At 43.5% G+C, this 21,019-nt stretch overlaps 1 protein-coding gene across 1 annotated transcript in view; it reads left to right on the top strand.

Moving 5' to 3' along the window:
• Positions 1–21,019, top strand: part of MIPEP (mitochondrial intermediate peptidase) — a gene marked incomplete at its 5' end in the record, with an annotated part of 213,250 nt that overhangs the window by 65,188 nt on the left and 127,043 nt on the right. The window contains one exon of the mRNA XM_082246681.1: positions 14,412–14,565. Coding sequence (XP_082102807.1) covers positions 14,412–14,565 — 154 coding nt within the window. The remainder of the gene's footprint in view (positions 1–14,411; positions 14,566–21,019) is intronic.

The following is a 21,019-nucleotide window of genomic DNA, read 5'->3' as shown; positions in this document are numbered from 1 at the left end:
CAATTTCCTCTTATTCAGAGGGCGATGGTGATGGGGCTGCTATGGCTGGGGTCACCTTATCGGGGTCCCGTTCGTCCCTGGACCTTGTGGGGTCTGAATGGGAGGCAGAAGTTGAAGGGGTTGATAATTCCCCCCCTGGCTCGTCTGAAGAGCTTGCACTCATGGATGACTTGGTTGCTTCTATCAAACAAACACTGCATTTGCAGGATGAACCATGTCCTCCTGCCGTCCTGGCCTCTTATGGGACGCAGCGAAGACGCAAATCATAGCAGGTTTTTCCTTGCACTGGGGATTTTTCACTGTTAGTGAACAATGGCGCAATATACGGAAGCCTTTTGCTGTGCCAAGTAGGTTCAAGCTACGTTATCCTTTCACACCCGCTACTGATGAACGTTGGTGTGTGCCACCTCCGGTGGATCACGCGGTGGCAGTTTTGCATAAATCTACTGCGATTCCGGCGGAGGATACCCCGGTGTTCCGGGATGCCACGGACAGGAGGCTGGAGTCTCTTGCACGCCATACTTACTCGGTTACCGGTTCCATGCTGAAAGCTATTTTTGCTTCACTTATGGCAGCTCAGGCTGTCGCGGATTGGACGCAGGTGCTCAGGCGCGTCCTGGTGGCTGACTCTGCCCCTCCGGCGACGTTGGCTATGGTGGATCATATCCATCAGGGTGTCATGTATTTGTGTGATGCGGACTTAGATATAGTCCCTTTGGCTGCACGTGTGCACAACGTGGCGGTGTTGACATGCCGCCTGATTTGGCTGAAATGTTGGTCTGTGGACCAAGCTTCTCACGAAACTTTAGCTGATCTACCCTATACGGGATCTCGCCTTTTTGGCGAACCCTTGGATACACTGATAAAGGAGATCACGGGGGGTGAGAGCACGCTCTTGCCCCAATCCCACAAGGCTAAGGTTGCTCATGGTAAGAAGCATGCTTCTTTTAGACCCTATCAGGGGTCCTTTCGTGCCTTTCGGTCACGCTATAAGGGCAAACCCTTCAAAGGTCAAGGCTCCCAAGAGAAGCCGTGGACAGGTAAGCAGAGATCGAGTTTCTCTCCCGGCCGGCGAGCTGATTTTTTCCCTCAAATCTTCAACTGTCTCCGGAGCATTTGCGGGATCTGCACCTGGCGGTGCGGGACCTGCGGGCTCAGGGAGTGGTGGTTCCGGTGCCTCATCGGGACAGATTTCGGGGGTTCTATTTAAATCTGTTCACTGTGCCCAGGAAGGAGGGCAAGGTACATCCAATTCTGGACTTAAAAGCTCTGAACCGCTTGTGCGGGTTCGCAAGTTCCGCATGGAATCCCTGCGGTCGGTGGTGGCTGCCCTGGTTCCGGGGGTATTCATGGCCTCCATCGATTTGAAGGATGCGTACCTTCACATCCCCATTTTCGAGGGTCACCAGAGGTACCTTCGATTCGCCATTGTGGAGGATCATTGCCAGTTCGTGGCCTTACCCTTTGGTCTAGCTTCGGCTCCGCGGGTGTTCACCAAGGTGCTTGCACCGGTTCTGGCTTTGTTGAGAGCCCAGGGCATCTCTGTCCTGGGGTATCTGGACGACATTCTGGTTCGGTCTGCGACCAGTCAGGGTCTGGTGAAGGACCTGTCCGTCACGATGCAAACTCTACAGGAGTTTGGTTGGACCATAAACTTTCCAAAATCAACGCTGTGCCCGTCGGTTCGTCTTCCCTACCTGGGAATGATCCTGGACTCGGTCCAGGGAAGGTCTTCCTACCGGACGACGAGCTCAGGACACTTCAGGAAGAAGTCGGGTTCCCTCAGGGACGATCAGTGCTCGTCCCTCCGGACGTGTATGAGGTGTTTGGGATTGATGGTCTCGGCCTTCGAGGCAATTCCCTTCGCCCAATTTCACACGCGGGGTCTCCAAGCGGAGATCCTGTCCAGGTGGGACGGGCGACCGCAATCTCTGGATCTCCAGATTTCGTTGAGTCATCGTACCAGAAGGGATCTTCTGTGGTGGCTACAGTCCCCGGCGGTGTCGGGGGGCAAGTCTTTTTGTCCTTTCTCATGGACGGTGATCGCCACGGATGCCAGCCTGTCGGGCTGGGGTGGTGTTCTGGGCGTTCTGTCCGCCCAGGGAACTTGGTCGGAGGAGGAATCCTCCCTTCCGATCAACATTCTGGAATTGCGAGCGATACATCTCTGCCTCCGACGTTGGACGGACAGGCTGCAGGGCCGTCCGGTTCGGGTGCAGACGGACAATGCCACGGCGGTGGCCTACATCAACCTCCAAGGGGGCACCAGGAGTGCCCGAGCGGCTCGGGAGGTGGCCGACATTCTGTCTTGGGCCGAGACGCACGTCCCGGCGATAACGGCGGTTCACATGGGGGTGGAGAACTGGCAGGCGGATTATCTGAGTCGCCAGACCTGGGACCAGGGAGAATGGTCCCTCCACCCGGATGTCTTCCAGATGTTGTGCGCGAAGTGGGGTCTTCCGGAGGTAGACCTGTTCGCGTCTCGTCTGAACAACAAGGTGGAAAGGTTCGTGGCAAGGACGCGCGATCCTCGGGCAGACGCGTCAGACGCGTTGGTAACTCCGTGGCATCAGTATCGGCTGATGTATGCATTTCCACCGATTCAACTGCTGTCCAGGTTCCTTTGCAGGTTGACCTCGGAACCGCACGCGGTGATTCTAGTGGCACCGGACTTGCCTCGCCGGTCTTGGTACGCAGACCTCGTGAATCTGGCGGTCGACGATCCGTGGCGTCTGCCTCTTCAGGAAGATCTTCTGTCTCAAGGACCGATTTTTCATCCTGCTTTACAGTCGCTGGCTTTGACGGCCTGGCTGTTGAATCCGAGGTCCTGAAGGATAGGGGTCTATCCCCTGAGGTCGTTCACGCTTTGATCAACGCGAGGAAGTCTTCCTCGGGGAAAGTCTGCTACCGTACTTGGAAGGCCTATTTTGCCTGGTGGGAGTCCAGGGGGTATCCCCCTCGCTCATACTCGGTGTCTAGGGTGTTGTCTTTCCTTCAAACGGGTGTGGACCAGCGTTTGGCGTTGGCTACAATCAAGGGCCAGGTTTCTGCGCTGGCCGTTCTTTTTCAACGCCCTGTGGCGTCTAACCCCTTGGTTAGCACTTTTGTTCAAGGGGTGCGACACCTGGTCCCTCCTAGGAGGGGACTTTTGCCTCCATGGGACTTGAACCTTATTCTGTCCGTATTGCAACACGCTCCTTTTGAACAGATCAGGAAGATCTCGTTGTCTATGTTGTCCAAGAAGGTCGCGTTTTTGGTGGCGATCACTTCAGCTCGCAGGGTGTCGGAGCTGGCAACTTTGTCCTGCAGATCTCCGTATTTGGTCATTCACTTGGATAAAGTGGTCTTGCGACCTAACCCTTCTTTTCTTCCGAAGAGGATCTCGGAATTTCACCTCAATGAGGACATTGTCTTGCCTTCGCTCTGCGCGAAGCCTAAACATCCGAAGGAGGTGGATTTGCACTCCTTGGATGTTGTTCGGGCGATCAGGGTTTACCTGAAATCGACGGAATCTTTTCGCAAGTCGGATTCTTTATTTGTCCTTCCGGAGGGAACTCGGAAGGGCTTGGCGGCGTCGGCTTCTACCATCGCCACATGGATCAGACAGACCATTGAACAGGCCTATGCTCTGATGGGGAAAGTTCCCCACATGCCTGTGAAGGCGCACTCTACCTGATCTCCGAGTACGTCTTGGGCCTGTCGTCATTGGGCTTCTGTGGCCCAGGTGTGTAAGGCGGCGACTTGGTCGTCCGTTCTCACCTTCTCGAAATTCTACAAGGTGGATGTTCATGCATCGGCAGATGCTTCCTTTGGCCGCAAGGTTCTTAGTGTGGCGGTACCTTAGGGTCCCTTGTTTTTGGGCCCTTGGCTGTTTGGGATGTCGTTTATCCCTAGGTTATATTGTTTTTTCCTGGGTTGTTGCTCCTGCTCCTGCAAGTTTTTTTCATGCTACCCAGCTGGTTTCCTTCCTTTGGTAAGGTTCTTTTATTTCTGCTGTGGAGATTGCGTTGCCTTCGGCGCGGCTGCGTTTCCCACCCCTCATGCTTGTACTGCTTTGGGACGTCCCCATTGTGACGAATATGAAGAGGCGGCGACTGTCGGAGGACGTAAGAGAAAACGGAATTTTTGTAAAATCTTACCTGTAAAATTCCTTTCTCTGAGTCCTCCGACAGTCGCTGCCCCCGCCCCTCTTTTGGGGTTTGGTTATATACTCTACTGCTATTCTACTGAAACTGAGGTATGGTTACAGGAAGTAGGAGGGTATTGACTGAGGGGACCACCCCCTGGGGGTGGGATATGTTAAAAGCTTTAATATTGACATATTCTGTTGCCTAGCTACTCCTACGGAGCAAAGGTCAATTACCCCATTGTGACGAATATGAAGAGGCGGCGACTGTCGGAGGACTCAGAGAAAGGAATTTTACAGGTAAGATTTTACAAAAATTCCGTTTTTATCTTAATGCATAGAATGCATTAAGATTAAAAAGCCTTCTGACTTTACAACCCTTTAAGGTACATTATTTGAAGATGATCAGAGCTGGGAAATTTGAGATCTAGAGATGTGATCATATACACGCTTGTCTAAACCCACATGATTGTGGAGAAAAAATGGGGAATTGGACAGAATGTAGGTAGCAAAAAACAGTCTGGAGTGCGACAAAGTGAAAAAAAGCAAAGAACGCGAGTGGGAAATGGCCCAGTGTATGTAGGCATCTGAGAACAAGAGGGCAATGGGATATAATGCAGGAATCAGAGAACACGAGGGAATTGGGACAAAATCTAGTAACAAGCTAGGAAACATGAAGAGGATGGAACACGGTGACCAAGAGGGGAATGATGCAAAATGAAGGAATTTGAGAAAAAGATGGGAAGGGACAGAATGCAGATGTCTGAGAACAAAACGGGAAAGGGTCAGAATGCAGGAATTCAAGAACAAGAGGAACATGGACAAAATGCAGGAATCTGAGATCAAAAGGGAAGTGGGACAAAAATGCAGTAATCCAAAAACAAGAAGGGAGTGGGATAGAATGCAGGAGAAACTGGAAAACAAAGGGAGGAGAAGACACAATGCAGAAATTGGAGAGCAAGGCTAGGATTGGGAGAGAATGCAGAAATTAGAGAACATGAGGAAATTGGACAAAATGCAAAAATTGTAGAACAGGGGAATGGAAAAAAATGCAGCAATAGAACAGGGGGTAAATCGGACAAAATGCACCACTGAAAGAGCAAAAAGGGAAAGCGACAGAATGCAGGAATCCAGAAAACAAGAGGGGAATGGGTTAAATGCATGGTACAACGTAGAATGGAATACTGGTGGCTGGGAACAAGACCAGCCTAAGGCGGTGGTGTATGTAGGAGCAAAGAACAAGAGGTGAATGGGATGAAGTATGGATGGCAGAGAACAAGGATGGAGAAGGCATTAAATAGTCCAACTGAAAGAGCAACGGACATGCAAAGAAGTGGCGAGATAGATTAATAGGCCATATAGACAATTGAGAAAAAGTCTAGCATGGGTTGATGTACAAAAAATTAGGTGTTTTCTCATTTATGAAAGAGTAGTTAAAGCTACACAACGAATTAAAGGAAATTGAAGCAACGGTGAAGGATTCCAGACCCAAGAAGTAACGTGTTAGGAAATAGGTTGAAGAATCCACATTTAAACAAACTAAGCCTGTTTCATCTTTTCTGTAGATTCTTTTTTCCACCTTCCCCACCTCCATCGTCTTAATCTGAAACCTGAGGCGGAAAGTGGAACCTATAGCAAATGATTCATATACAAGTTATACAACCCCGCTGATTCTCCGCATGTCATTTTCAGTAACTATTCTAGCTTGAAGCCTCTAATCCTGTAACTGCACGTTTAACAAACTCTGGAGGCAGACAGGCAAAGCCGGCACAATCAGTGTTACAGAAAAGTTACAGTAATTGCTTGGCCTCGGGAACACTGACAGCCATCTGCTAAGAGCCATGAAAATGAGTGTATGGGAGGCAGTGAATGCAATATTCATTCCTGGCTAATGCAGTTTCATTTCTGTAGGAAGTAGAGAAATAATGCCTTTTAATATTTGGTGCCTGGAGAACTGGCCTTCTTTGCCAAAGCTTTACAAGTTTGTTTCTTTGCCTATGTTTCTGGTGCCTTATTGAAAATTGCATACTGGTAGCTCTGAGCATCAAAGACTGCACTTTACCAGTTTACATTTTATGTATGTTTACTCTGACAAACTGTGCAGTATCCTTTAGATTTACCAACTGCTGCAGTATCTATCATAGGGGCCTACATGAGTAAATTGTTTAGTTAGGGTTGGTTGAGTAGATATTTAATTTTTTGAATTTTAGCATATACCTCCAGCTTTTTATGTCCTCTTTTATGCAGCCAGCTCAGGGTCACCAGCTCAGGAAAATGGGATGCAGAGAATCAGCGGGCTTGTATAACTTGTATATGAATCATTTGCTATATATGCCCCATGCCCCATATTTCGTTTTGCCCTCTGATTTCCGGCTGTTATTTCTATATTTCTATTATGTTTTTGACATGCCTGTTGCCAAAAACACCTTAAGAAAAGTACATTGCCATTGGTAGTTGCTTTAGAGAAGCACGTTTTAAGAGACGCTATGATTTCAGTTCAGAATGCAAGAAGGTTTGCAAGCAAACTGGCTAGTTCTGGTACAAATGCCCTCAAGCAAGCCTCCCTCAATGGGTACCCAGAAGCAGCTCATACTGTAGAAATAATGGATGCCGAAGCAAAAAAGGTCAAAAGATGCCTTTTGAATTATTCATGATTCGAGCAAACAAAAACAGACGATGCGTTTCAGGGACAATAAAACTCCCTCTTCATCAGGGCAAAGAATGGAATAAAAATTTGACACTCACACTCCCATTCACATTGGGATAACTCCTGCTGGCTTGTGAAGTCTAATTTTTCTTATGCCGAATATACAGTAGTTTCAAGCCTGTTAATTTCACAGCTTTATTGCCTGCACATTTCAGTCTCTGGAGAAAAGGCGTGGTCAGTGCTGTCTATTACATGGTCCTAGCTGGATAATACTTAATTTGCAAGAAGAGTAAAGTAAACCCCCCTCCATTGTGGGGGTTACGTTCCGGACCCAGCCGCGAAAAGTGGAAATCCGCGAAATAGAAAAATCCCTATTAAAATGCATTGTAGACATGTTTTTTTTACTGTCACTGTACGTGTAAAAGCATTTTAAGGTCTTTAAACACACTTTTAAAATAATAGAAACTCATTTAAACACATAAAAGATACTGAGAGACATAGCAAGAGCTATGGAAAACACAAACACATATTTCATTTATAATGATTTATATAGTAAAATAACATTACAAAAAAAACCGCAATATACCGGGACCGCAAAAACTGAACCGCGATGGAGCGGGGGTTTACTGTATAGGCAAAGCAATTGCCATTTGTTGTTTTGTTTTTTTTTTTTTTTTTCTATCCTTTGGAAAATCGTGTTTTTACCTTTTTTTTTTTTTTTTTTTTTTTTTTTTTATCCTCCAACATTTTGCAGCTGTTTCCTGTCTACATGCATTCATTCCAGCAGCAGCTGCATGTCATTGTTCAGGGCAGGTTTTCTGATGGCAGAAAATGCTTGGGCAATGAGCTTTGGCACAATCACTTAGTGCCTTGAAAAACTATTCATACACCTTGAAATTTACCTCATTTTTTCATGTTTCAACCAAAAACGTAAATGGATTTTTTCTGATAGACCAACACAAAGTGGCACATAATTGTGAAGTGGAAGGATAAATGGTTTTTAAAAATTGTTACAAATATCTGAAAAGTGGGGCGTGCATTTGTATTCAGCCCCTTCTACTCTGATAGACCCTAACTAGAATCTAGGGGAACCAATTGCCTTCAGAAGTCACCTAATTCGTAAATAGAGTACATCTGTGTGTAATTTAATCTCAGTAGAAATACAGCTGTTCTGTGAAGCCCTCAGAGATTTTTTGGTAACCTTAGTAAACAAACGCCATCATAAAGGTTAAGGAACACACCAGACAGGTCAGGGATAAAGTTGTGGAGAAGTTTTAAGCAGGGTTAGGTTAAAAAAATATCACAAGCTTTAAACATCTCATGGAGCACTGGTCAATCCATCATCCTAAAATAGAAAGAGTATGGCACAACTTCAAACCTGCCAAGACATGGCCTCCCACCCAAACTGACACACTGGGAAGCTACAGAGATCCACAGCTCAGTGGGATAATCTGTCCACAGGGCAACTATTAGTTGTGCCCTCCGCAAATCTGGCCTTTATTGAAGAGTGGCAAGAAGAAAGCTGTTGTTGAAAGAAAGCCATAAGAAGTCCCGTTTGCAGTTTGCGAGAAGCCATGTGGGGAACACAGCAAACATGTACAAGAAGGTGCTCTGGTCCGATGAGACCAAAATTTAACTTTTTGGCCTTTTTGTGGAGGAAAACTAACACTGCACATCACCCTGAACATACCATCCCCATGGTAAAACATGGTGGTGGCATCATCATGTTGTGGGGATGCTTTTCTTCAGCAGGGACAGGGAAGCTGGTCAGAATTGATGGGAAGATGAATGGAGCCAAATACAGGGCAATTTTAGAAGAAAACCTGTTAGAGTCTGCAAAAGACTTGAGACTGGGGCAGAGGTTCACCTTCCAGCAGGGCACAGACTCTAAACGTAAAGCCAGAGCTACAATGGAATAGTTTCGATCAAAGCATATTCATGTGTTTGAATGGCCGAGTCAAAGGCTGTCCAATCTGACAGAGCTTGAGTTATTTTGCAAAGAATACACAAAACTTTTACTCTAGATGTGCAAAGCTGGTAGAGACAGCCAAAAAGACTTGCAGCTGTAATTGCAGGGAAAGGTGGTTCTACAAAGTATTGACTCGGGGGCTGAATACAAATGCACCCCACACTTTTCAGATATTTACTTGTAATAAATTATGAAAACCATTTATCATTTTCTTTCAACTTCACAATGATGTGCCACTTTTTGTTGGTCTATCACATAAAATCCCAATAAAATACATTTACATTTTTGGTTGTAACATGACAAAATGTGGAAAATTTTAAGGGGTATGAATACTTTCAAGGCACTATATAATCCCCAGTGAAAGCACATGTGACAGTGCAGAAGAGCAATTAGAAACAGGGACAGAGCATTTGTCCCTTTCTAACAGTAAGTTCCTGAACAAGAACCTTTGTGACAGGATTACCAGGGTGTGTTTTATAGAAGTTGCAAACATTGTAATTTAAATTACAGTACCATGTTAAAGTAACCCCTAAGGGCCCTTTCACACGGGCGCTCCGTATGTCCGCAAATCATCCTATTTTTTTGCGGTTGATTTGCGGACATAATGTAAGTCTATGGCATTGCGGATGTCAGCGGAATACCATCCGCTGACATCCGATTTTCCTCCTTTCAGTTCTGTTCCGTTTTTTGGAACTGAAAAAATCCTATTTTTCCTCCGTTCAAAAAACGGAAAGGAAGGAAAATCGGATGTCAGCAGTGTCATCCGCTGACATCCGCAATCCCCATAGACTTACATTAGGTCCGCATATCATCCGCAAACGGAGGGGGTGATATGCGGACCTACGGAGCGGATGACAGAAATGTCATCCGCTCCGTGAAAAAAAAAAAAAAAAAAAGTCCCGCAGCGGACCTTTCACACGGAAAGCCCGTGTGAAAGAGCCCTAAAGGTAAACTTTCACTTTTTGCTACTCATTGGTCTTAAATATACCGTTTAAAAAAGTTTGATATTTTTTGATATGTGCAGAAAATTACCTATTATTTATGTCCGAAATCCTATGAACTGATAACTTTTTATGCTCTCTGATGATTATTAGTTACACTATTCCCTGGCTACCTCTGTGGACTACAAATTTCTCCCCCAATGCTTTAAAGAAAAAAGATGGTGTTCTGTAGTCTTGCTCCAAGACTTACATCTTGCATCTATTTTAACACCTTGTAGTGTGAATTGGGGACTTTTTTTTGCAAATCTGGTTTATTTATTTGCTAAAAATGTATGATTTCAAAACTATTAGCCCTGCATTCACCAAATCCCATCTACAACATTTCTTATCACATTTGTGATAAATGTTCTCATTTTTCAGGAAATAATTTGCTCTTTCTAAAACCACTGGTTGGTGGCAATTAACGCATCTGCAATGGCAAAGTATAGCTTGAATCTCTTTATATATTTAAAATATTGTAGAGGAGAAAATTAATGTACTTGCATATGTTTAATTTTCCTGATATTAAAATATATAAAGGAAGACACTGTTCCAAGGGAAGACAAAGGTGGATCTGAGGGTGTTAGCGTGGATAAAGAATAAAGCCTAAGTGCAGCCAAAATCACAAATAGAAAAATCAGCATAAGGGACATAATTTGCGGTCAGTAAATGGGTCCCGTGTGCAGATTTCTCTTTTGATAGTGAAAATCTTTCTTCAATCTCCTCCACCCCCCGCTGCCGTAATCTTCTGGTGTGGCAGCAATTAATACATATAACAGGCTGTCACAGGCTCTCATCAAGAGAGCCTGACTATGCCTTCCCTTTCCTCTCAGCTGCTTTATTCATAGAAACTGTACTACAGCCTATTTGAATGAAACACAATCTATGAGTGGAGGATGGGCAGACTCATCATCTGTCCATTTTTATTTTGCAGATCTTTTTTCAAACAATAGTGTACTACAGCTTCCATAAATGGTGCAGCTTGACAGAAAGATCAGGCATAGTCAGGTTCTCTTGATGAGACCCTGTGACAGCTCATTATTGTATTAACCCCTGCTGTACCCAAAGATTATGGAAGGGGTGGGTTCATGGAGGAGGAAGATTTTTACAAACCGAAAAGGAATCGGCACAAGGGACACATTCTTTTGACCATAAGTTATGTCCCTTGGGCTTATTTTTTGGGGAATTTTGGCTGCATTTGGCCTTTCAGTTGTGGTAAAATGAGCTTTGTGCTACGTACAGTATATGTTATTTTATTTGAATAATCGTGCCCTGAATAATAGTGTACTTTTAGTATCAATTAAAAAGAATGTTTTTATTGTCTGAGTACATTAGGCTTTCTTTTAAGTCTGTTTTGACCTTTTGTAATGATGGAATTCTGAGTTCAGAATATAAGGAGGGGGAAAGATCTATTTTCCTGGCAGCGGCTGAAAAGAACGAGCACAGAGAGAAATAGCACAGATGTCAAACATCTTGAGGTTGTCTCCTGCCAACCAGAAGTCTGGGCAACACACTGGCTGTAATTATTATGACAGTCAATGATCATATTCTTACAACTAGTACTGAGATGCTGAAGACTGACCTTCATATGGTGAGATAAAGAAATTCACGGGAGACACAAAAGAAGTATGTTTGTTTCTTGTCCATTGAGGGACATAAGCATTCCCACAGGAGGACTAGACACTTGCAAACACATTGTAGATCAGTCCAGTATAACATGTCCTCTTCCCACCTGGCTCAGGAAAGGAAAAGTCTCACTTGCTGCTGCACTGGTCTTTATATTCACCTATCAGGATTGTCCCTTCCACATCCTGGCTTTGGGGGCCATACCCAGACTCCATTGGGCTGGATGTTGTGAGTTTATCCTGGAGTATGACCTTTCGCCACTGGGCTCTGCATTTCTAGACCTGTGTGTGCTGGTAAAGCTTAGCCCAGCGTTTCTCAACCTTTTTTGTTTTTTTGTTTTTTTTAGTCGCACACCACTTAAAAGTATACAAAAATCCCAAAACACCCTAGTCTGCAATGTAAAAAGTAATTTTTACTTACCAATTGGAAATGTGAGCCTGGGACGATGCACATAACTGCCATAAAATTTACTTCACATCACAAGCCTCTATTCACATCAATCTTCATATGTCAGAGGACCCCCATATTACATCAGAGTCCCCCTATACGTCAGAGCACTTCCCCAAATCACACAGTTTACTTTATTACACCAGAACCCTACCTTTTGGTTCCAGCAGTGCTTTAGAGGGTGGGAGGCGAAGCATGCCTGGAGGAGCCAGACTTCTGTCCTCTTCTGAATGCTGGGGGAGGCCCTGCTTGCTACCTGGTCTGGATCAGTGTCCTATGTTACTGTTACATGACGCCATCTTCACCATGGCAATTCATGACGCTAATACATGGCAAACTGGATCCCATACCTGAGGCACCCCGGGAGACAAGACAATGAATGGATTTTTCTGTACTTACTGTGAAATCTATTTCTTGAAGTCCTTTAAGGGGCACCAATTCCACCACTCTGAGTTTATGATCATACTCCTTTTATTGCTTTACCACAAACCTGGGGCATGCTGGGAGTAGGAAGGGTTATACTGGGCTGGCCCACAATTTCTCTTTGCCAGTGTCCAATACTCTTGTAGGCAACAGTATACCCAACAGTCTCTGAATTCATATGTGCCTTAAAGTGATTGTAACCTTTTTTTTTTTTTTTTAATAATAAAAATATCATACTTGCCTGCTCTGTACAATGGTTTTGCACAGAGCAGCCTGGATCTTCCTCCTCTGGGGTCCCCCGCTGGCATTCCTGAGTATACCTCTTTGGCAAGTTCCCCCATAGGAAGCCGCTTCTTATAGGGGCCTTTGCGCAGGCTTGATCCTGAGCTGGGCTGCTTGTGTCTAAGGACGCAGACAGCATGGCTTGGCCAGGCCCCTGTTCCCTCGTCACAGGATTTAGTTGACGGCAGTAAAAAATTCTGCTATGTAGAAAATTGCTTTAATGTATTTCTTTCATTTAGTGAATGTTAATTTGCTCCCTTGTGTACCATAAAGTAAAGAAATCCATGTGGCCTGCTTAGGACGCTGGAAGTGTTTGCTGTATTTGGTTACAGTGACAAATAAAGGTAAATGGTGTGGTCTTCAATTAAACAGACTTGGAATTTTTTTTTTATTTTGTTAGCTGATTGGTTTTTACAATGGGGAATATAATTATTTGATCCCCTGTATATTTTCTAATTTTTGCCCACTTCCAAAGAAATTAAGGGTCTTTAATTTTTATCATAGGTGTATTTAAATGATCGAGACAGAATATCAACCAAAAATCCAGAAAAAAACACATGATACAAATGTTCTAAACGGATTTGGAGTTCAATTAGTAAAATAGGTATTTGATCCCCCAAGCAAAACATGACTTAGTATTTGGTTGAGACACCCTTGTTGGCAAGGTAAGACGTTATTGTAGTTGGTTACCAGGTTTGCTCACATCTTAGAAGGGATTTTGGTCCACTCTTCTTTACAGATCTTCTCTAAATCCTTAAGGTTTCTTGGCTGTCAGTTGGCAACTCGAAGTTTCAACTCCCTCCATAAATTTTCGATAGGCTTAAGGTCTGGAGACTGGCTAGGCCACTCCATGACCTTAATGTGCTTCTTCTTGAGCCACTCCTTTGTTTCCTTGGCGGTATGTTTTTGGGTCATTGTCATGCTGGAAGACCCATACACGACCCATCTTCAGTGTTCTGGCCAAGGTAAGAAGGTTCTCAAAAAAGATTGTACAATGCATAGCCCCTTCCAATGGCCCTTCAATACAGCAAAGTTGTCCTGTACCTTTAGCAGGAAAACCGCTCCAGAGCATAATGTGTCTGTCTCGGTGCTTGACTATAGGGATGGTGTTCTTAGGGTCATAGTCAGCATTTTTCTTCCTCCAAACACGGCGAGTCGAGTTAAGAGCTCAATTTTGGTCTTATCTGACCACAGCACTTTCTCCCAGTCCTCCTCTGAATCATTTAGATGTTCAATGGCAAACTTCAGATGGGCCTGTACATGTGCCTTCTTGAGAAGGGGGACCTTCCAGGCTCTGCAGGATTTCACTGTGGTCCCAACTTCCTTGAGATCATTCACAAGCTCCTTCCATGTAGTTCTTGGCTAATTCCTTATTTTTTCTTATGATCATCCTTTTCCAATGAGGTGAAATCTTGCATGGAGCTCCAGACCGAGGGCAATTGGTTACTTTGTATTGCTTACATTTGCCATTTGCCAATTTCTTTGTAAGTGGGCAAACTTACAAAATCTGCAGGGGATCAAATAATTATTTTCCCCACTGTACTTGTTTATAAACTCCTTGTATACTAATTCCAACCCTGCTGCATCCAAATTCTGTATTCCATTGGTCTTACCCCCATTCCTTGCCAAATAAGGTGTTGGCTCCGAATATCTAGACAATATTTATGGAAACCAAATTGGTCTAAAAAAAGCAGATGTATCTTTGGGATACATATCTGATGCATTTTCCTGTTGTTCCCAGTACAGGAAAATGTAATCTGTTTCAGAAATTACTATTTCTTTCTAAGCCTGGCGCAGAGCAAATAAACCTGCATTTAGATACGTTAGAATATTGCTCATGTTGCTCATTGATTTTATGTTTTCCAAATCGAAGTCTGTTCCAGTGTTCATACTATTTTGTGTCTCCCTTAGGTATAATATAGAACCAAGCTTATATTCACCATTCTTCTCTCTTGGTGCCTGCATGGAAGGATTAAATTCTCTTTTTAACCAACTCCTTGGAATCTCCCTGTATTCTGAGCAGCCAGAGAAGGGAGAAGTGTGGTCTGAAGATGTCAGGAAACTGGTAACATTTCCATCATCTCTGTATATTGTAGAATCTGGGTAAATATTCTGAGTTATAGCAACATCCTAGTACAGACATACTCACTCACACACACACTTTTTTTTAAATCATTATTATTTTTTTTTTTAAGCCTTTTGAAATCCCGTCAGTGAAGGGGCCTTACTCCTAGGTGCTAAAAAGCAATATGTGTAGTGCATTTTCTAAATTTTGTGGAGCTGTGTTTTGGTGAGGACTACATTTTTTTTTTTTTTTTTTTCGTGGTCTAGAAAACCAGTAATATTGCTTATAAATATTTTGTATTTATCCAGCCAGCAGGTGGGTCATTCATCTCCATTTCACATTTTCCAGATTCCAAACAGCTCCTGAAATTTACAGAGCTCAATAGCTAAAGCTGAAATTATTTAACCACTTCTGGACCGGAAGGTTTTCCCCCTTAATGACAGCCATTTTTTGCGATTCAGCACTGCGTTATTTTAACTGACAATTGAGTGGTCATGCGATGTTGTACCCAAATAAAATTGATGTCCCTGTTTCCCACAAATAGAGCTTTTGTTTTTGGTGGTAAATGATCAACTTTTTGTGCTATAAACAAGAAATAGCGAAAATTCTGAAACAATATTTTTCACTTTCGGCTATATAACATTCCCTATAAAAAAAAATGTAAAAATCTAATTTTTTCATCATTTTAGGTCAATATATATTCTGATACATATTTTTGGTTAAAAAATATCCCAATAAGAGTATCTTGATTGGTTTGCGCAAAAGTTATCGTGTCTACAAACTAGGGGAAAGATTTATGTCATTTTTATTTTATTTTTTTTACTAGTAATGGCGGGGATCTGCGATTTTTAGCGGGACTGCAACATTGCAGGGGACAGATCGGACTCCTAACTGACATTTTTGACACTTTTGAGGAGACCAGTGACGTTACTAAAGTAATCAGTGCTAAAAATATGCACTGTTACTGTAATTATACTGTCAGGGAAAGTGTTAAAACCAGGGACGATCAAAGGGTTAAATGTGTCCCTAGGGGATGCTTTCTGTGTGCGGGATGTATTTATGGAATGAACACAGAGACCTGTGTTCCTAAATAAGAGAAATACAGAAGCCTGGTGTTCATTGCTAATAGAATGGTGGTCTGCCGTGTTTACAACAGCAGACCGCCGTTCTGTCTCCACAGGGAGCAATCGCGGCTTCCGGACCTGCAGATTAACTTCCTCTGTGGCGAATGGGCGCACGCACTCCCCCAATCGCGGTCCCGTGAAGCGACGTACAGTTAACGTAGTTTTGCGGGACAGAGCCGACCTGCCACAGTATATGTACTGCTGGCGGTCGGCAAGTGGCTAAGAAAAACTAGAAGAGCAGAGCAGCAACTTCTCTAGTCAGAGGGCTCCCCATAATCACAAAGTGTGTCTGAAGGCAGACAGCTTTATCTATGCTTTAGAAAGCCTATAGTTCTCTTACCTTCAGTTTTAAAACCTAAACTTTAAAATATGTAAAATCAAAAGGTCTCAAGATTTAAAACCCTTTTCTCTTAAAAATGACTGCATGTGCATTTTGTTTTACCTGTCTGGTTCCTGAATTTGGCAATAATTTATCCTTCTTTGTAGTAAACATAAAACAAAACGTAATTTGTTTTATTCAATCCTAATAGAAAGCTTAGTCACTTTTACCTACATATGGATGGATAAAATAGCTTTTCTGTGAAAACATTCACATATAACTAAAGCAAAACTTTTTTTTTTTTTTTTTTTTTAGTTTTAGATAGTGTGGAGATGGATTAGAACCCCTGTCAGATTCTATTGCTATCTGTGCCCCCGATTTGTCGTGTTTACCATTATCATTGAAAGTGAAAGTAAAAGAAAATCCCAAAATTAGGGTTGTACCAAGAAAAATAATAGCGAGGAAATCTTCCAATGGGGACTCTAGTTCTGGGGACCCAGGGGTCCCCAAGGGATTCCCTTAATTTGCAGTGATTTCCTCTCGCTTACTGTTTGGCTATGGGACAGAAAGTGAAAGGAAATCTCCAAAATGGGACACAGAAGTTGAAAAAAAAAATCTGACAGGTTATAACCCTCCTTTAGTTTACTCTATCCAAAAAAACTAAAAAAGTTTTGCCTAAAGTTCTACTTTAATAATGATCTGCTTGCCCAATGTATTGGGCAAACTTGTACAGTGCATCCGGAAAGTATTCACAGCGCTTCACCTTTTCCACATTTCTGTTATGTTACAGCCTTATTCCAAAATAGATTGTATTCATCATACTTTCCTCAAAATTCTACAAACAATACCCCATAACGTGAAAGAGGTTTGTTTGAAATCTTTGCAAATTTTATAAAAAGTAGTTTGGTAAAAAAAACTAAAAAATCCCATGTACATAAGTATTCACAGCCTTTGCCATGACACTCATAATTTAGCTCAGGTGCATCTTGTTTCCACTGATTATCCTTGAGAAGTTTCTACAACTTGATTGGAGTCCACCTGTGGTAAATTCAGTTGATTGGACATGGTTTGGAAAGGCGCACACACCTGTCTGTATAAGGCCCCACAGTTAACAGTGCATGTCAGAGCACGAACCAAACCATGAAGTCAGAGGAATTGTCTGTAGACCTCCGAGACAAGATTGTATTGAGGCACAGATCTGGGGAAGGGTACATCATCCGTAAATGGAAGAGGTTTGGAACCACAAGGACTCTTCCTAGAGCGGACCGTCTGGTCAAACTGAGCGATTGGGGGAGAAGGGCCTTGGTCAGGGAGGTGACCAAGAACCCGATGGTAACTCTGACAGAGAGGAGAACCTTCCAGAAGAACCATCTCTGCAGCACTCCACCAATCAGGCCTGTATGGTAGATTGGCCAGACAGAAGCCACTCCTCAGTGAAGGGCACATGACAGCCTGCCTGGAGTTTGCTAAAAGGCACCTAAAGGACTCTGACCATGAGAAAGAAAACTCAATGGTGGTCTGATGAAACAAAGATAGAACTCCTTGACCTGAATGGCAAGGGTCCTGTCTGGAGGAATTCAGGCACTGCTCATCACCTGGGCAATACCATCCCTACAGCGAAGCATGGTGGTGGCAGCATCATGCTGTAGGGATGTTTTTTAGCTGCAGGAACTGGGAGACTAGTCAGGATCAAAAGAGAGATGAATTCAGCAATGTACAGTTGTATTCAAAATTATTCAACCCCCCCAATGCTGTAAAGGGTTTTAGGGAATTTGGTGTACATTTGTAATTGTATTCAGAATGAAATCCTACAAGGACTTCTTAAAGAACCATATGCAACTAAAATGACATAAATTGGTTTTGTAATACAGTAGTAAATGTTTCTTTTGTGAATTCTTCATTGACACAATTATTCAACCCCTTAAAGACTACCACTCTGAAGAACAGAGGTTCATTGAAGTGTTTTCAATCAGGTATTGAAAACACCTGTGGATGTCAGGGAGCAGCAATAAAGCCTAATAAGCACCAATTAGGCAGCTTTAAAATGACTGTGATACTCAGCTCCTTCTAGACATTTACTGGTGTGGTTACAAACATGGTGAAGTCAAGAGAATGGTCCAGGAAGACAAGAGAAGAGGTGATTACTCTTCACAGGGCAATGAAGATTGCAAAGATGTTAAACATACCAAGAGACACCATAGGAAGCATCATTCGCAAATTCAAGGCAAAGGGCACTGTTGAAACGCTACCTGGTCATGGCAGAAAGAAGATGCTGACTTCGACTGCTGTGCGCTACCTGAAGCGTAGAGTAGAGAAAAGTCCCCGTGTGACTGCTGAGGAACTGAGAAAAGATTTGTCAGATGTGGGTACTGAAGTTTCTGCTCAGACAATACGGCGCACACTGCGTAATGAAGGCCTCCACGCCAGAACTCCCAGGCGCACCCCCTTGCTGTCTCCAAAGAATAAGAAGAGTCGACTGCAGTATGCCAAAAGTCATGTGGACAAACCACAGAAGTTTTGGGATAGTGTTCTGTGGACTGATGAAACAAAATTAGAACTGTTTGGGCCCATCTATCAACGCTATGTTTGGAGGAGGAAGAACAAGGCCTATGAAGAAAAGAACACCTTGCCTACTGTGAAGCATGGCGGGGGGGTCAATCATGCTTTTAACACGGTAGCGCCGTTCATAACCCCGCTTGCACACATTTCAATCATGCTTTGGGGCTGTTTTGCTTCTGCAGGTACAGGGAAGCTTCAGCGTGTGCAAGGTACCATGAATTCTCTTCAGTACCAGGAGATATTGGATGACAATGTGATGCAGTCCGTCACAAACCTGAGGCTTGGGAGACGTTGGACCTTTCAACAGGACAATGATCCCAAGCATACCTCCAAGTCCACTAGAGCATGGTTGCAGATTAAAGGCTGGAACATTTTGGAGTGGCCATCACAGTCACCAGACTTAAATCCGATTGAGAACCTCTGGTGGGACTTAAAGAAAGCAGTTGCAGTGCACAAGCCTAAGAATGTGACTGAACTGGAGGCTTTTGCCCATGACGAATGGGCGAAGATACCCGTAGATCGCTGCAAGACACTTGTGTCAAGCTATGCTTCACGTTTAAAAGCTGTTATAACTGTAAAAGGATGTTGTACTAAGTACTAAGATTGAATGTCACTTGGGGGTTGAAAAAAGATAATGATGTGAGCACAGAAAAGACATTTGTGGTTATTTAATTATAAATGTTATGTTATGTTATATTTGTCTGACCTACACGTGCCTCTTTGATTTAATTGTAAGCAGGATGACTGAATGATCAAAATCAATGTCAAACTGGCCAAAACAATCAATTTCAGTGGGGGTTGAATCATTTTGAATAGAACTGTACAGAGACATCCTTGATGAAAACCTGCTCCAGAGAGCTCTGAACCTCAGACTGGGGTGAAGGTTCATCTTCCAACAGAACCACCCTACGCACACAGCCAAGATAACAAGGGAGTTGCTATGGGACAACTCTGTGAATGTCCTTGAGTGGACCAGACTTGAACCCAATTTAACATCTCTGGAGAGATCTGAAAATGGCTGTGCACCGACCCTCCCCACCCAATCTGATGGAGCTTGAGAGGTCCAGCAAAGAATGGGAGAAACTGCCCAAAAATAGGTGTGCCTAGCTGGTAGCATCATACTCAAAAAGACTTGAGGCTGTAATTGGTGCCAAAGGTGCTTCAACAAAGTATTGAGCAAAGGCTGTGAATACTTTTGTACATGCGATTTTTTTAGTTTTTTTATTTTTAAATAACTTTGCAATGATTTTAAACAAACTTCTTTCACGTTATCGTTATGGGGTATTGTTTGTAGAATTTTGAAAAAAAGAATGAATTTAATCCATTTTGGAATACGTTTGTAAGATAACAAATTGTGGAAAGTGCCGTGAATACTTTCTGGATGCACTGTATTTGTGGAAAGAAAAGAAGGAACACTCTATAGAAATCCCAGAGCTCTGCCAGTTTTATTTGTAAGAGGGTTGGAAGATGGAAATTCAAATTGACCAACTGACTGTCTTTAAGTAATCTAGGGCAGGGGATTTTTACCTTTATGAGGAAGAGCTACAGACCTAAATGTTCACAATTTAAAGGGTTTGTAACCCTAAACCATTGCCTTGCTCTCAGCCCCTTCTCCTGTAAGCTTCTATCCTGCACTGTATAAGTGTTTGTAAGAAACAATGCCTCTAAATACCTTTTTGTGAAGTGTCTTTAGGCCTGCCATTTGACTCCCAGTTACTCTGCTATTACTATCCAGGGCTACAGCAGGAGGAGCTGAGCTCTCCCTATGATGTCAGCCGGAAGTCACGTGACTGCCGAGCTTGCCTCTCTGCTCCTCCCACTATAGCCCTGGATAGTAATAGCAGAGCGGCCGGGAGTCATGTGACCGGCCTGAAGACACTTTACAAAAAGGTATTTAGAGCCTTTGTTTCTTACAAACACTTATACAGTGCAGGATGGGAGCTTAAAAGAGAGGGGCTGGCAGCGACCTTTTGTTTTTTTTTTCTATCTCCGCGGGGGGGGGGGGGTCAGGGACAGAGTCACAGACAACACGGAGCTGACAGGCAGGGAGGGGAGGGGGGCGGATGACAGCAGCACGCAGGCAGACCACAGTAGTCGGGGCTCAGCAGCCACGATTATCGTGGTCAGCACACAATGGGGGGACACAGGTTTTTTTTTTTTTTTTCAGTTTCCAGAGGGGCAGGTTAGACAGCACAAGCACTGCTTTTTAACCTGCTATAAGGAAACAGGATCTCTTTTTTTTTTTTTTTTTTTTTTTTGTAGGGTAACAAACACTTTTTAACCATAAACAGACTGTGTGAACATTGTTTTGTGTCAATTTTTTGGGGGCAGTAAGAGCTATGAATATAATAGTAGGAACTGCAGCTCCCCTTTTCCATGTGTTATTTGCAGGATCTTCTTTCTATTGGCTACAAAGGCAGTTCCCCCTTTTACTATTTGAAAAGTCTAAAAT

The sequence above is a fragment of the Pelophylax lessonae genome, assembly GCF_965119305.1.
Source record: "Pelophylax lessonae genome assembly, chromosome: 2".
In the NCBI taxonomy this organism is placed as follows: domain Eukaryota; kingdom Metazoa; phylum Chordata; class Amphibia; order Anura; family Ranidae; genus Pelophylax; species Pelophylax lessonae.
Note: the sequence above shows the minus strand (reverse complement) of the source record. Positions and strands in the feature narration are given on the sequence as shown.